This window comes from Podarcis pityusensis, assembly GCF_964106645.2.
Source record: "Podarcis pityusensis genome assembly, chromosome: 2".
NCBI classification, from domain to species: Eukaryota; Metazoa; Chordata; class Lepidosauria; order Squamata; family Lacertidae; genus Podarcis; species Podarcis pityusensis.
This window is the reverse complement of record NC_138029.1, coordinates 122,415,551-122,428,601: the sequence shown is the minus strand read 5'-3', so window position 1 is coordinate 122,428,601 and position 13,051 is coordinate 122,415,551. Positions and strand designations below refer to the sequence as shown.

Below are 13,051 nucleotides of genomic sequence, written 5' to 3'. Positions count from 1 at the left end.
TGGTTTCCTTGGAGATGGAGAAGAGGCAACAGATGCGGTGGTTGCTCGGGGTGACGCCTCAAAAATTTGGGCTCTCGGTTAATGCCGGACCCAGAAAAGGCCCACCATCCTATGCTATGGGGCGGGGAATCTCAGGCGCTCTTTCTTCCCAGTGCAACACCAGGAATTGCTCACCCCTTTGCATCGTCCCTCCTCCAGCCCTCGGGGTTCCCTTGCACCCCCACGCCCTTTGCATTTGCTTTTAACGCACAGGGCCCCCCCCCACCATCCCGCCCCCCATTTCCCCCTCCTTCCATCGCCCCCCACTTCCATTGCGCCTCCCCACCCAAATGCACTTTGCACTCACCCCGATCCCTTGGGGAGGTGGGCGGGGAAGGGGCGCGAAGGCTGCAGATGGGGGGAGGAGGGAGATGGGGGGCAGGAAGTGGGTGTCTAGCTGCGTTTCTAGGCATCCGGACTCTCTCCCATTAACCCTGAGGTGGATTTATTTATTGATTGATTTTTGTCTTGCCACTCAAAGCTGACTACAGCCATCGCCGTTTCCAAATCATTTGATCCGGCTAAGGCTTTTGGGGTTCCTTCGCTCGCACCCCGTAATATAACCTGAGCAAAGCAGGAGCAACAGCACGAACCTCCTTTGCAAGGTCTGCCTCTCCTGAAGATCCCGCTGCAAATATTTATTTCATGGAGGAAAGGGGTGATTTGTGCAATCCGTTTTCTGGCCACCACCAAATTCTGGGGGTGACCCCGGCCAGGCTTGTTGCTTCATCAGTGCTTGGGAGGAGGAGGAGGAATCATCTGGCGGTGAGTTCCAGAGGCTATTGAGAGAGAGAGAGAGAGAGTATAACAATTTCAACATAACAGTATATCAAAACGTATCTTTTTCCCCGCTCCCCATCAAACCCCCCTCCCCCCCCAGACTTCCTTCAGCTCCTCTCTCTGATTTCTCAGCACATGTTATTCTCTGCATATTATAAAGTTATATCAATCCTCATATTATCTATCTACCATGTTATAAATCAACAAATTTGTGTGTTTATCCAAAACCTGCCAAGGAGTCCAGTTCATTTTGTTGTATTTTTAAAAACTTTGTGAAAAGTTCCCATTCTTTAAAGTTACAGTTGTCCTTGTCTCACAGTTTGTATGTCAATTTAGCCAGAGTTCCAGAGGCTTTAGAAGTCTAATCCTAGGGACCCCCTGCGATGCAGGACTCTCAACTAAAGCGTTCCCGATGATCTTTTAATTCTATTTCTATGGTTTCTTTTATATCTTACATATTGCATCTTAGCCACATTTCTACAGAAGTTGAACTGCAATGCAATAGAATGCGAGGAGCAAGAGAAGGAACTAAAACGCAATTAAAAATATTTAATGGGATGGGTGTACCACCTCCCACCTTCAGTCGCAGAAAAAGCAGGAGCCTTGCTCACCATTCAGCTGAGATCTGGCTGAATGGGAGATATGATATCCATCTTCTAATAGTTAACGGGCTGTCACGTGGCTTGTTTTCAGCTGGTCCAGAGGCCTGGGCTCAAAATAATAGACCCAAATGACCCAAAAAAAAAAGCAGATTCCGACTAAACATCAGGACTGTGTAAGAGCTGTTTGACAGTGGAATGGGCTTCATTGGGAAGTGGCAGACTCTCCTTCCTTGGAGGTTTTTAAGCAGAGGTTAGTTGGTCCTCTGTCATGGATGCTTTGAGTTGAGAGTCCAGTGAAATACAAAATTTAAGGTCTTATATATATAATAAATGTTCATAAATGTACCGATCAAGCACGTACATAGAGATGTGGACCACATGTCTGGAGCAGCACAGGAAGACCGCCCTGAAACCATTTTGACTCTCAAATTGACCAAATGTTTTCTTTGCAAGGAGGGAGGGGGTGAGGGAACCTTCCCATTGTCTCAGGAATTGGGAAATAACCATCTCAAAGAAATGGCCAGACTACCAGGAAAGGCAATCAGATAAGGCATTGTCAGATAACCTGGCAAACAGGAAAAACAACAACATTCAAATTTCTGTTGTAGATCACCTTTTCTGTGATGTAGGTATGATGTTTGTGGCGGGTGGTCTTGGGTTACACCCCTTCTGTGATGTATGTATGATATATGGAGGGGTGGTCTGGAGCTCCAGGGCAGGGAATTTAAAATGTCTATATAAGGGCAGGCACACCTTTGTTATGGGTCCTCCTCCATCCTCCTGCGTGTGAGGGGAGCACCCTGTTGCAACAGTTCAATAAAGATCAGGCTTACGAGCTGCTCTGCTTCTAAATATTCTCTGGTTGGCCTCCTCCTTCTCCTACCGATGGAGAACCTACAAAAGACTCTATAAGGGCTCTTGTGTCCCCCATAAGGGAATAAGGGCAGATTTTTGTTTTTTTACACCTGCTTTGCATGGGGTTGGTCTGGATGACCCTTGGGGTTCCCTTTCACCTTTACAAGTCTATGATTCTATGATGGGGCTTCCTAAGTCCTTGCAGAGACTACTTCACTGCAAGCTGTTTCTGGCCAAGGGAGGGGACAGCTCAGAAACATAGCGAGGAATCCTATTCGGAATAAGGTAATTTCCCTTAAAAAGGGGGAAACGTTGACAGCTATGCTCAGAAACCCAGCCAAGGGGGTCCCCCCAAAATAAAGGCATCTGCAGAGATTGTTAGCCGCTTTGAGACTCCTTAGGGTAGTGATAAAGCGGGATATCAAGTCCAAACTCTTCTCCTTGGCTCCTGGCGCAGAGAGGGAGAGAGGCGCCAGCTTGGTGCGCTCGGCTTGCCAAGGGTTAAAAAGAAGTGAGCTGGATTCCTAGAGAGGACGGGGAAATAAAGCGGGGGGGGGGCGAAGTCCTCCAGAGCAAAAGCACCTCCCTCTGAATTCCCTTCCTGCAAAGGGAGCTGGCGGTGGCTTTTGTGTCTGAAGTGCGGTAGGGATCTGGTGAGGCTTCTCCGCTTTCTTCCATAGCATGCATTGGGGAGAAAGGGGGTGTCCCAGGGCTGCAGGGGGAGCATGCATGGGGGGGGGTGTTCAGCTAATGCTTGGGGGGACAGCCATCCAGCCACCACCCCCAAATCAGGGAGCAGAAGCCCCCCCCCTCTCTGCAATGCCGGGGGGGGGGGCGAGTTTGCAATAGGTCTTGCACCTCTAGTCTCCCTTTGCCACTTTGGGGAGGGGGGTCTTTAAGGCGGGGGAGGGGGAAGGGAATGCAAACAAACCACATTTGGGAATAAGTCGCATCGGTAGCAGAGGTTGCAGCCGGGCGGAAACGTTTGGGCATAGAATATAAAATATAAAAATTAAAAATGAATACCTGACCTATAGAAATGAGAAGAAATAATGGCCGTTGGGAAATGGAGGAACTGTGGAACTCGCGGCTGCAGGAGTCTTAAGATGGGTAGCAACCGAGCTTCTGACCAGCAGTTGCTGGGTGGAGAAAATAATACCCTCCAACATTTCTCCCGTGAAAATAGGGATGCCCTATTCCTATTCCTGTTTTATTTTAGCCCCAACAATTCCCAGGGTTCCTTGGCAAGAAGGAATGATTGTTAAACCAATCTAGGGATGGCAGCCGTGTAACTGGAATGCATGTGTGGGTCAGGGTGGCTGTGTCCTAGCAACGCACTGCATCCTTAAACTATGGGTACCAGGATCCTTTGGAGGGCGCCATGACTCTTTAAAATATATAGTGCAGACGAGGCCTGTATATTTGTTTACTTGAGGTTCCCCCCCCCCTCATGCTGTAAAGTGTGTGTGGTTACTTATGCAAAAACCTCAAAGGGGGGGGGGCGGGAGCCTGCAAATTCCAACAGGCTCCCCCACCCCACTTTTTTGAGGCTCTATGTGTGTATTATTGAGGCATTTCCCCCCACGTTCGAGGCTTTATGTTATTGATGTTGAGGTTGTTATTATTGCCATGGGCGTAGGCCTGGGGGGGCAACTGCCCCTCCTGATCAATTAAATAAATAAAAACACTTAACTAAAAGTAGAAAGCTTTTGACCGATTTTTCTGAGCACTTGGGGTCAACAGAAAGTAATTTAAAACAACTGTTGTCAAGACATTTCATTCCGATTCTGCTAGGCAGAGCCAGACAGAGGATGATGTCAACATATATGGCTGGGGGGTGTAACATTATTATTATTATTATTATTATTACTACTACTACTACTAGTAGTATTATTGTTATTATTATTATTATTACTGTTAAACCACCCTTCACCCTAAGTTCCATGGGCAAGTTACAACATGAAAACACAACTTATTATTTATTGAATTTATATACCACCCTATACCAGGGGTCTCAGGGTGGTTCACAGAATAAAATCAAGATATAAAACTGCAAAATAAAAACAAAAACAACCCAATTCTCACCCCCTCAGAAAACACATTTTAAAATGGTATAGGATGTAAATCAGATCAACCAAAGGCGCCTAAAGGTGTATAATGAAGACACCAGGTGAACTTCCCTGGGGAGAGCATTCCACAGACGGGGAGCCACTGCAGAGAAGGCCCTGTTCTCATGTCACCACCCTCTGAACCTCTTGAGGAGAAGACACACAAAGAAGGGCCTCAGAAGTTTATCTTGGGGTGCAGGTAGGTTCATATGGAAAGAGTCCTTGAGGTATTGTATTATTATTATTATTATTATTATTATTATTATTATTATTATTATGCCATCCATCTGACTGGGTTGCCCCAGCCACACTGGGCAGCTTCCAGTTTAAAACAACTTACAGTCACAGAGTCTGAGCTGGTACAGTCTAGCCCTGGTTCCTGCTTGCTCAGGGAACATTTTGCTTCTCCTGACAGTGTTTTAAGTTTTACAACAGAATTATGTATTTGCTCTGTAGGTTTGGTAGCACCTCAAATTAGGACAGACAGAACTTGGCATAAGACAAAGGGATTCCTTCAGATCCTTTGGAGGCTTCCTGAGAGCCCATATGGATGAACAAGACTCAGCTGGCCCTGAAGCAGGAAGGGGCAGTGCCATCCAAACTGGGAACAGTGGGGGATTCTGGGAAAACTCTGTGCAGAAGATCCTAGGTGAGGAGGACACCCCCAGCTCAAATGCCCAGAGCCAGCAGTTCAGGCAATTCTGCTACCAGGAGGCCGAGGGACCCCGAGACGTTTGCAGCCGACTCTACCACCTTTACCGCCAGTGGCTGAAGCCAGAAAGGCATACGAAAGCTCAGATGCTGGACCTGGTGATCTTGGAGCAGTTCTTGGCTATCCTTCCACCAGAGATGGAGAGCTGGGTGAGGGAATGTGGAGCGGAGACCAGTTCCCAGGCGGTGGCCCTGGCCGAAGGTTTCCTCCTGAGTCAAGCTGAGCAGCAGGTGAGAGGGACTTTCCTCTGGATAATCCCAAGGGGCTCAGAACATGAGGGAGAATCTCCCAAAATTCTCTACTAATTGCCCATCCCTTTTTTGAAAAGCATCCTGATACCCTTAAAGTTTTTGCCTCTGCCGGTGTTTTTCTAATCCTTCTCCCCATTCTTTGTTTTGAATCCTTGTTGCTCTTACAGAAAAAGGATCTGTTTGCAGAAATGGGCACTGGCTACTCTGAGGTGAAGAAGACTCAGTTGGAAACCAGAGAAAGGCCACCGGGTAAGGATGAATTCTTTTTTCTCTCTCCATTTGGTCACATCCTGTTGATTTTGAAACTAATCTGTGAGTCCTTTTCATAGCTGTCAACTTTTCCCTTTTCTTGCGAGGAATCCTATTCGGAATAAGGGAATTTCCCTTTAAGAAAGGGAAACGTTGACTATGATCTCTTACGCTTGGGTCCGAAAGCCCAAGGGAGGAGAGATGTATTTTTACACAACTGGGTGTAAACATGCACATGCAGTCAGCAGGTGAGACTGTTTCAAAGGCCCACCTGTAGTTAGAGATGCACTGCTTAACCTCTGAGAGAACGGCTTCCCAAATTACCTTTGTCTCTCGCAGGTGACAGAATGATGCCAGCAAGACCTCCTCATCCATCATTTCATGGTAGCCGAGGGGAAGCAGCGGCTGTGGAACCAGATCAGGTAAGAGGAAGAAGGAGCATTGTGGGGAAAGAGGCTGAAGAGAGGGGCAGTTGTGTGCCTCTGGGCTGGAACGAATTTCTCTCCTCCTCTTTGCTTCTGTCAAAGCTGCCCTTAACAAAAGCTGGAAAAGCTATTCAATAAGGTTTATGTGCTGAGAATAACAGCCGCCCCACCTTAACTAGCCTTCTGAATATCATTAGCATCATTTATCGGTACTTGGAGTTTTATTTATATATTCATTGTTTGATGCTAAAATAGGCTTCTAATTAGTTTGCAAACCACAGCAAACAGCATCCAGGATTCACCTAACCACCCCATCAGTTGCACCATAGGACTTTCGCCATTTCACTCCGCCCCCCCCCCCCTTTTGCCCCTTGAAGTTGGCTTTCGGGCATCCCCCCCCAAAAAAAAAACGGCATTTGGAGAGAGTGGAGAGGGGATCCTTCCATCTTGCAAACTTGAATGCCCACGCAGACAGAATGATTTGGAGAGCAGACTGTTGAGTTCCACCCATTTATACAACGATTAATGCCCACCATTAAAACGCACAACAAAAAAATCTCATTAAAACATTAAAATAAGCATGCATAATTAAAATGCGCAGCAAAACAATTCCATTAAAACAACAAACTATATATATATATATAGTGTGTGTATATATATAGAGAGAGAGAGTTTGTTGTTTTAATAATATTTTCTGTTTTGCAATTTAAAATACTCATTTTTACATCCTTAAGCACGTCAAAGTGCAAGTAGATACCGCTCCATCGGGAAGGTAAACAGTATTTCCATGCACTGCTCTGATTTCACCAGAAGCGGCTTAGTCATGCTGGCCACATGACCCAGAAAAATTGTCTGCGGACAAACGTCGGCTCCCTCGGCCAGTATAGCAAGATGAGCACCGCAACCCCAGAGTCATTCGTGACTGGACTTAACTGTCAGTGGTCCTTTACCTTTAAGATATCAATGACTTCCCTTGTAGTCTTTCCATGGTTCATATCACATATCATAAATCGCTGCATGTTTTACAAAAAATATACCATTCGGTATTCCATTATTGCATCCATCAAAGCTTATTTACACTGTTGAATTTATCTTAATGCTGCCGGTGTTTTCAGCTGTAAACAATTATTTCCCATATGTTGAATAAACGTTTTCCTATCTTCTCCAAACGTATGTTCTTCTTGTCTTATTCTGTATGTTAAGTCTGCAAGCTGCGCATATTCTGTCAACAACAAACAATTAACAGGCGGAAAACAACAGAGCAATGTGTAAATAATATTTATGCTGTCTAAGAGAAGAACATTTTTCTTTTTCTTTAGAGTCCAGTTTGCTTTGAAGAGGTAGCAGTTTATTTCACAGATGAGGAGTGGGCGTTGCTGGATGCTGACCAGAGAGCTCTGCATAACGAAGTCATGGAGGAAAACTGTGGGATCATGGCTTTTCTGAGTAAGGCTCCCTATTGGATGATAATCTCTTTTTTGAAATTCAGTACCAATCTGTGATGATCCTCCAATATTTTGATGTAGCTCAACTACACATCTCGGGTTCTTACACCCCAACAGATAACCTTGAATGGACAGTATCTGTTGTTTTGACTGTGAATAATCTTTCTCCAGTTTTGCCATTTTGAACAATGATCAGGCTGGTCTGAACTGCCCAGGCCTTTTTAAATGTAAGCTTCAGAGTTGTTAGGGAAGCTGGAAGTAGATTCTCTCAGGTTTGTTGTTTTTTATTTTTGCTTCTGTCAGTTTTTGGTTGGCCAAAGAGACTACTGGCACCAGAGATGGACTGGATTCCGTGACTGGGCCAAACAAAATCCATCACATAAAAGAGCCAGGTTTCTCGAATCTCATGTTCCCATAAATATGTTGCGATTCAACAAAGGCAGTGAACCCTGTAGTAAGACCACACATCAAACTCCCTACTATTCTTCTATCACAAATGTTAATTAGCATTGTTCAATAATTTGGGGGCCTATTTCTTCCTGAGGCTCTGATCCGTTTCTCTCTTTATTTACAGGTGGTGATAAACCGGAAATTAAGAACAAGGGAGACAACAACAAAATCCCTTATGAACGTTTGGAGTGTAGAGATGGCTTCAGTCAGAGGTTCCATTCCACTTCCCATCAAAGAAATCCCACTGGGAAGAAATTATATCAATGCTCAGAATGTGGAAAGAGCTTCAGTCAGAGCTCAAATCTCACTTCCCATCAAAGAATCCATACTGGAGAGAAACCCTATCAGTGCTTGGAATGTGGGAAGAGCTTCAGTCGGAACTCGCACCTCACGTCCCATCAAAGAATCCACACCAAGGAGAAGCCATATTACTGCTTGGAATGTGGAAAGAGCTTCACTCGAAACTCGAATCTCACTTTACATGAAAGGATTCACAGAGGGGAGGAACCATTTAAATGCCTGGAATGTGGAAATAGCTTCAATTCCAAGAGAAGTCTCACTTCCCATCAAAGAGTTCATAGTGGGAAGAAACCGTATCAGTGCTTAGAATGTGGAAAGTGCTTCACCTGGAAGGAAAGTCTCACTTCCCATCAAAGAATTCATACAGGGGAGAAACCATATCAGTGCTTGGAATGTGGGAAGAGCTTTAATACAAGCACAAACTTCCGTCGACATCAGAGAATTCATAGTGGGGAGAAGCCATATCAGTGCTTGGAATGTGGGAAATGCTTTAATACAAGCACAAACTTCCATAGTCATCAAAGTATTCACCGTGGGGAGAAACCATTTCAGTGTCAAGAGTGTGGGAAAAGTTTCAGTCGGAAGGAAAGTCTCACTTCCCACCAAAGAATCCATACTGGCGAGAAGCCGTATCAGTGCATGGAATGCGGAAAGAGCTTCAGCCAGAGCTCCAATCTCACTTCTCATCAAAGAACTCACAGTGGGGAGAAACCATATCAATGGCTGTATACAAATTTATTTTTAGGAGATTTTATTTAGTACACGGGTGAGGATTGCAATAGGATCTCATCATTTGCCAATGGAGCGAAAAAGTTGCTCCTGTTTCTCAAAACCATGAACTGCATTTTCAGTGCCCAGTATTACTTCATTTCAAATAATAATAATAATAATAATAATAATAATAATAATAATATTTTATTTATAGCCCGCCCTCCCCAGGTGAAGCCAGACTCAGAACGGCTAACAACAGCTCTATGAGGTACATGTCATTGGCCAACGGGTTGAATACCTTCTTCATGTCTGGAGAGAGGATAAAGAGAGATTCAGCAACACTGATGAGGTAGCCATCAACACAGGGGTTTTCTTTGGCCTCCAAGTTGCGAATTTATGGTGCTCCTGGTCGCCACCATCATCTCAGCATGTCTAGGATGGTGGTGGCATCAGATTGTGGCTCCTCCTCATGTCTGCTGAACACACAGGGCATCTGCCAGAAAAGCCACAAGTTTGAGGTTTTCCTCTGTGAGAAGGTAAAGGAAAGGACTCCCATTAGGAAGAACGAGTCCTCTGTTCATCATACCTCAGAGGTGGTTGGGTTCAACAGCAAGCAATGTTTATTTCCTTCAGCAACTCCAGTTATCATCTGCACCTGTACAATACATGGAAGAAGGCTTAGACTGAACCAAGATTCTGAATAACATGGCTCAGCCCAGTGCCAGCGTCTTACACCTTATTCCATGCCACATGGACAGAGCACCAGATCTTCGCCAGTGGGGGATTTTTGTCACTGTCTCACATATTTTCCTTGAACAGCTGACACTGTTCTACTTCCTCCCCGGTGTTAACTGAGATTCAGTCAGTTATAACAGTCGGCATGTTTTTGAAAGCATGTCTCCAGTCAAGGCCTTGCGACCCTCTTCACCGGAGGCCTTGCACCCCACAGATTGTCGAGTCTCACATGACCAAGAAGGCTTGTTGTTCTTCCTCAAGATGAGTATCCTACCTACCAATCTGTCACCTTTCGGACCTTTCCCCTCAGCTATTATTGAATGCAAATGTAACATAAAATGTACTGTAAAATGTACATTGATGTTGTAAATATGTTGTTTACAAATAGTGTTACGGTATACTGGGGTGTGATGCCCTCATTGCGCCCCCCCCTCCCCCGGCTCCCAAGGATCCTGAGTAGAGAATGAAGTCTCCAGAGATTCGTGATGATCCCTGTTCGCAGAGCGAGTTGGAGTTCTTGTGATAGGATCACTTCGTAGCTGAAATTCCTCTCTGCCTATTGATGTCAGGCAGGCAGTTTTGCTGTACTCTTTTCGGCACCAGCTTAACGTATGTTTGTTCAGGCAAACCTTTCCAGATGCATGGATGCTGATGTGTTTCAATCTTATATTGTTAATGTTAACATTTTCACGGTTTTAACTTTGCTGTTTAATTTAAATGTTTTTGAATGTTTTCAACGTTTTTTAATTGATAGCTTATATAAATAAATAAAAACCACCCACTCCAATGTGTGTATAGGGGAAGGGCTTAGAAACCTGTTTTGTTTTGTTTTTCTGAACACTTGCAACAGAGACTTCTTTCGCAGCCAAAGTGTGAAAAAAATAAATACCGCTTTCTTTGGCTCTGTGTGCCTGTTGCCTGCTGTAAGCATAGCAGCTCAATGCAACCTGTTATTTGGATCACAGCTGGATTTGGGAGTTGGCAGAAGCATTGAAGCATGCTGGAATCGCCCTCTCGCTTTGGCCCTTACTATGGTTTTTGAGATTAATTTAAAGACCAGACTTCCTGTCTCCCAAGATGAAATGAAGCAAGACTTGATAGCAATTAGCAGTACAGTGGTACCTTGGTTCTCAAACTTAATCCGTTCTGGAAGTCCGTTCCAAAACCAAAGCATTCCAAAACCAAGGGGCACTTTCCCATAGAAAGTAATGCAAAATGCATTAATCCATTCCAGACTGTTAAAAACAGCCCCTAAAACAGCAATTTAACATGAATTTTACTATCTAACAAGACCACTGATCCATAAAATGAAAGCAATAAACAATGTACTGCAGTCACACAATCAATCAGCAGCTGAACTGGGTTCCACACAGTCACACACAAAAAAGCCGCAAAAACAAAAATGCAAAATAGAAAGCAAGAACAGACAGACCTCAGCGTGTAACACTCAAATTGGAAGTGTTGCACTCAAATCGGAAGCGTTACACTCAAATTGTCAGGGTAACATTCCAAACAGAAGTGTGGCACTCAAAATGGAGCACATTCGAGTTCCAAAAAAAGTTTGCAAACCGGAACACTTACTTCTGGGTTTGCAGTGTTTGGGTTCCAAGTTATTTGAGTACCAAGGTGTTTGAGAACCAAGGTACCACTGTACAGAGATTGACCAAGTGACGGCCCCTTATCCAAAAACTTAACTTGCCCTCATTTTCTGTAATTATTTCTGTTTTGCTTAATACCTAGTGTTCGTTGGGAGTGTTGGGCTGATGGGAACCTAGCTGCAGACGTTTACTGCCCACTGTTTCCATGGATTTGAATGATATTGTTTATACATGCTTTAGCCCCACTGAAATCCATGAGACTAAAAGCAGTCCTGTGACAACTTAAAACAGTAAGAAATTGATTCAAGCAGAAACTCTTGTGGGCTACAACCCCCTTCATCAGATGCATAAAATGCTATCCTCAGTTATGTGTATCCCCATGCTCTGAGGGGTTGTAAATGGTGAGATGAGGGAATGAAATACCAGAAGGTATTTCATACCTTTACATAATGGTGATAATTATGTTCCTGACAGAGTCTATTCGTGCATACACAATGCAGTTGTCGATAATGGATATCCCCGCACCAGAATGTCAGGTTTAACTTGTCCCATTGCTGATGGTGAGCATATTCCTCAAAACCATCACATGAAATAAAAATAACATATCCTAGATCTTTATGAAGCAATAATTCAAAAGGTGTGGTAACGTGGCTGGTGTTGTCTTCTTCCAATTAGGAGCCTTCTAATTAGGGACGCAGGTGGCGCTGTGGGTTAAACCACAGAGCCTAGGGCTTGCTGATCAGAAGGTTGGTGGTTTGAATCCCCGTGACGGGGTGAGCTCCCGTTGCTCGGTCCCTGCTCCTGCCAACCTAGCAGCTCGAAAGCACGTCAAAGTGCAAGTAGATAAATAGGTACCACTCCGGCGGGAAGGTAAACGGCATTTCCGTGCGCTGCTCAGGTTCGCCATAAGCTGCTTAGTCATGCTGGCCACATGACCTGGAAGCTGTACGCTGGCTCCCTCGGCCAATAAAGTGAGATGAGTGCCGCAACCCCAGAGTCGGCCACAACTGGACCTGATGGTCAGGGGTCCCTTTACCATTATTCATTGTATTGAATTATAGATTTCAACAGAAGTAGCTCATAAAGTTCAACAAGACAAGTAGAAGACCCAGTGGATCAGTTTATTCTCTAATCAGTTTATTCCTTTCACAGAGGAGTATTAGCCTTGTTTCGCCGTTCTAGGCTTCATCAGTAGTACAAACTACTATGCTATAAGATCCACTGTCCTGTGATATCATATATGAGTTTGTACTACTGGTGAAGCCTAGGATGGCGAAACAAGGCTACTATTCCAGAAATCCTTGTCTGAGACTCTGTGAAAGGATTCTGTGCAACTGCAACAACCTTTCATGTGGATTCTTGGACTCTATGAACCAACAGGTGGAATAGACACTTTCACATATATGGACCTTATGCATAAACTGATTAGAGAATGAACTGATCCACTGTTTCGTTGAACTTTATGAGCTACTTCTGTTGAAATCGACAATTCAATACAATGGTACCTCGGGTTAAGTACTTAATTCATTCCAGAGGTCCGTTCTTAACCTGAAACTGTTCTTAACCTGAAGCACCACTTTAGCTAATGGGGCCTTCTGCTGCCGCCGCACGATTTCTGTTCTCATCCTGAAGCAAAGTTCTCAACCCGAGGTAATATTTCTGGGTTAGCAGAGACTGTAACCTGAAGCCTATGTAACCCGAGGTACCGCTGTACAATGAATAGTATATATTATTTTTTCAAACGTACAGCCGGTTACGTCTTGTGAACTACAGTTCCCAGCGCCCTTCGCA

General features: G+C 44.6%; 2 protein-coding genes and 1 long non-coding RNA gene across 6 annotated transcripts in view; 2 read left to right on the top strand and 1 right to left on the bottom strand.

Annotated features, from left to right (window-relative positions):
* LOC308469400 (uncharacterized protein) overlaps positions 1–413 on the bottom strand; it is a 13,423-nt gene extending 13,010 nt beyond the window's left edge. For 2 of the 3 annotated variants that reach the window (XM_080991790.1, XM_080991792.1), the window contains exon 1: positions 347–410. The gene's annotated coding sequence lies outside the window, so the exon portion shown is untranslated. Of the gene's footprint in view, positions 1–346 lie in introns of all 3 variants that reach the window. The other variant, XM_080991791.1, reaches the window with a different exon arrangement.
* The window catches only part of LOC308470210, a 94,339-nt gene that overhangs the window by 52,998 nt on the left and 28,290 nt on the right, over positions 1–13,051 (top strand). The window lies entirely within an intron of this gene.
* On the top strand, positions 692–10,449 carry LOC308469689 (uncharacterized protein). 2 transcript variants are annotated; one of them, XM_080992514.1, is made up of 6 exons: positions 692–804; positions 4,841–5,326; positions 5,515–5,596; positions 5,936–6,018; positions 7,341–7,467; positions 8,041–10,449. In XM_080992514.1, exons 2-6 carry the CDS (start codon positions 4,931–4,933, stop codon positions 8,973–8,975), a joined length of 1,623 nt encoding a protein of 540 aa, XP_080848640.1. In that variant the 5' UTR covers positions 692–804; positions 4,841–4,930; the 3' UTR covers positions 8,976–10,449. The 2 variants fall into 2 exon arrangements, with proteins under 2 accessions (XP_080848640.1, XP_080848639.1); XM_080992513.1 differs by lacking the exon at positions 692–804 and adding an exon at positions 2,815–2,929.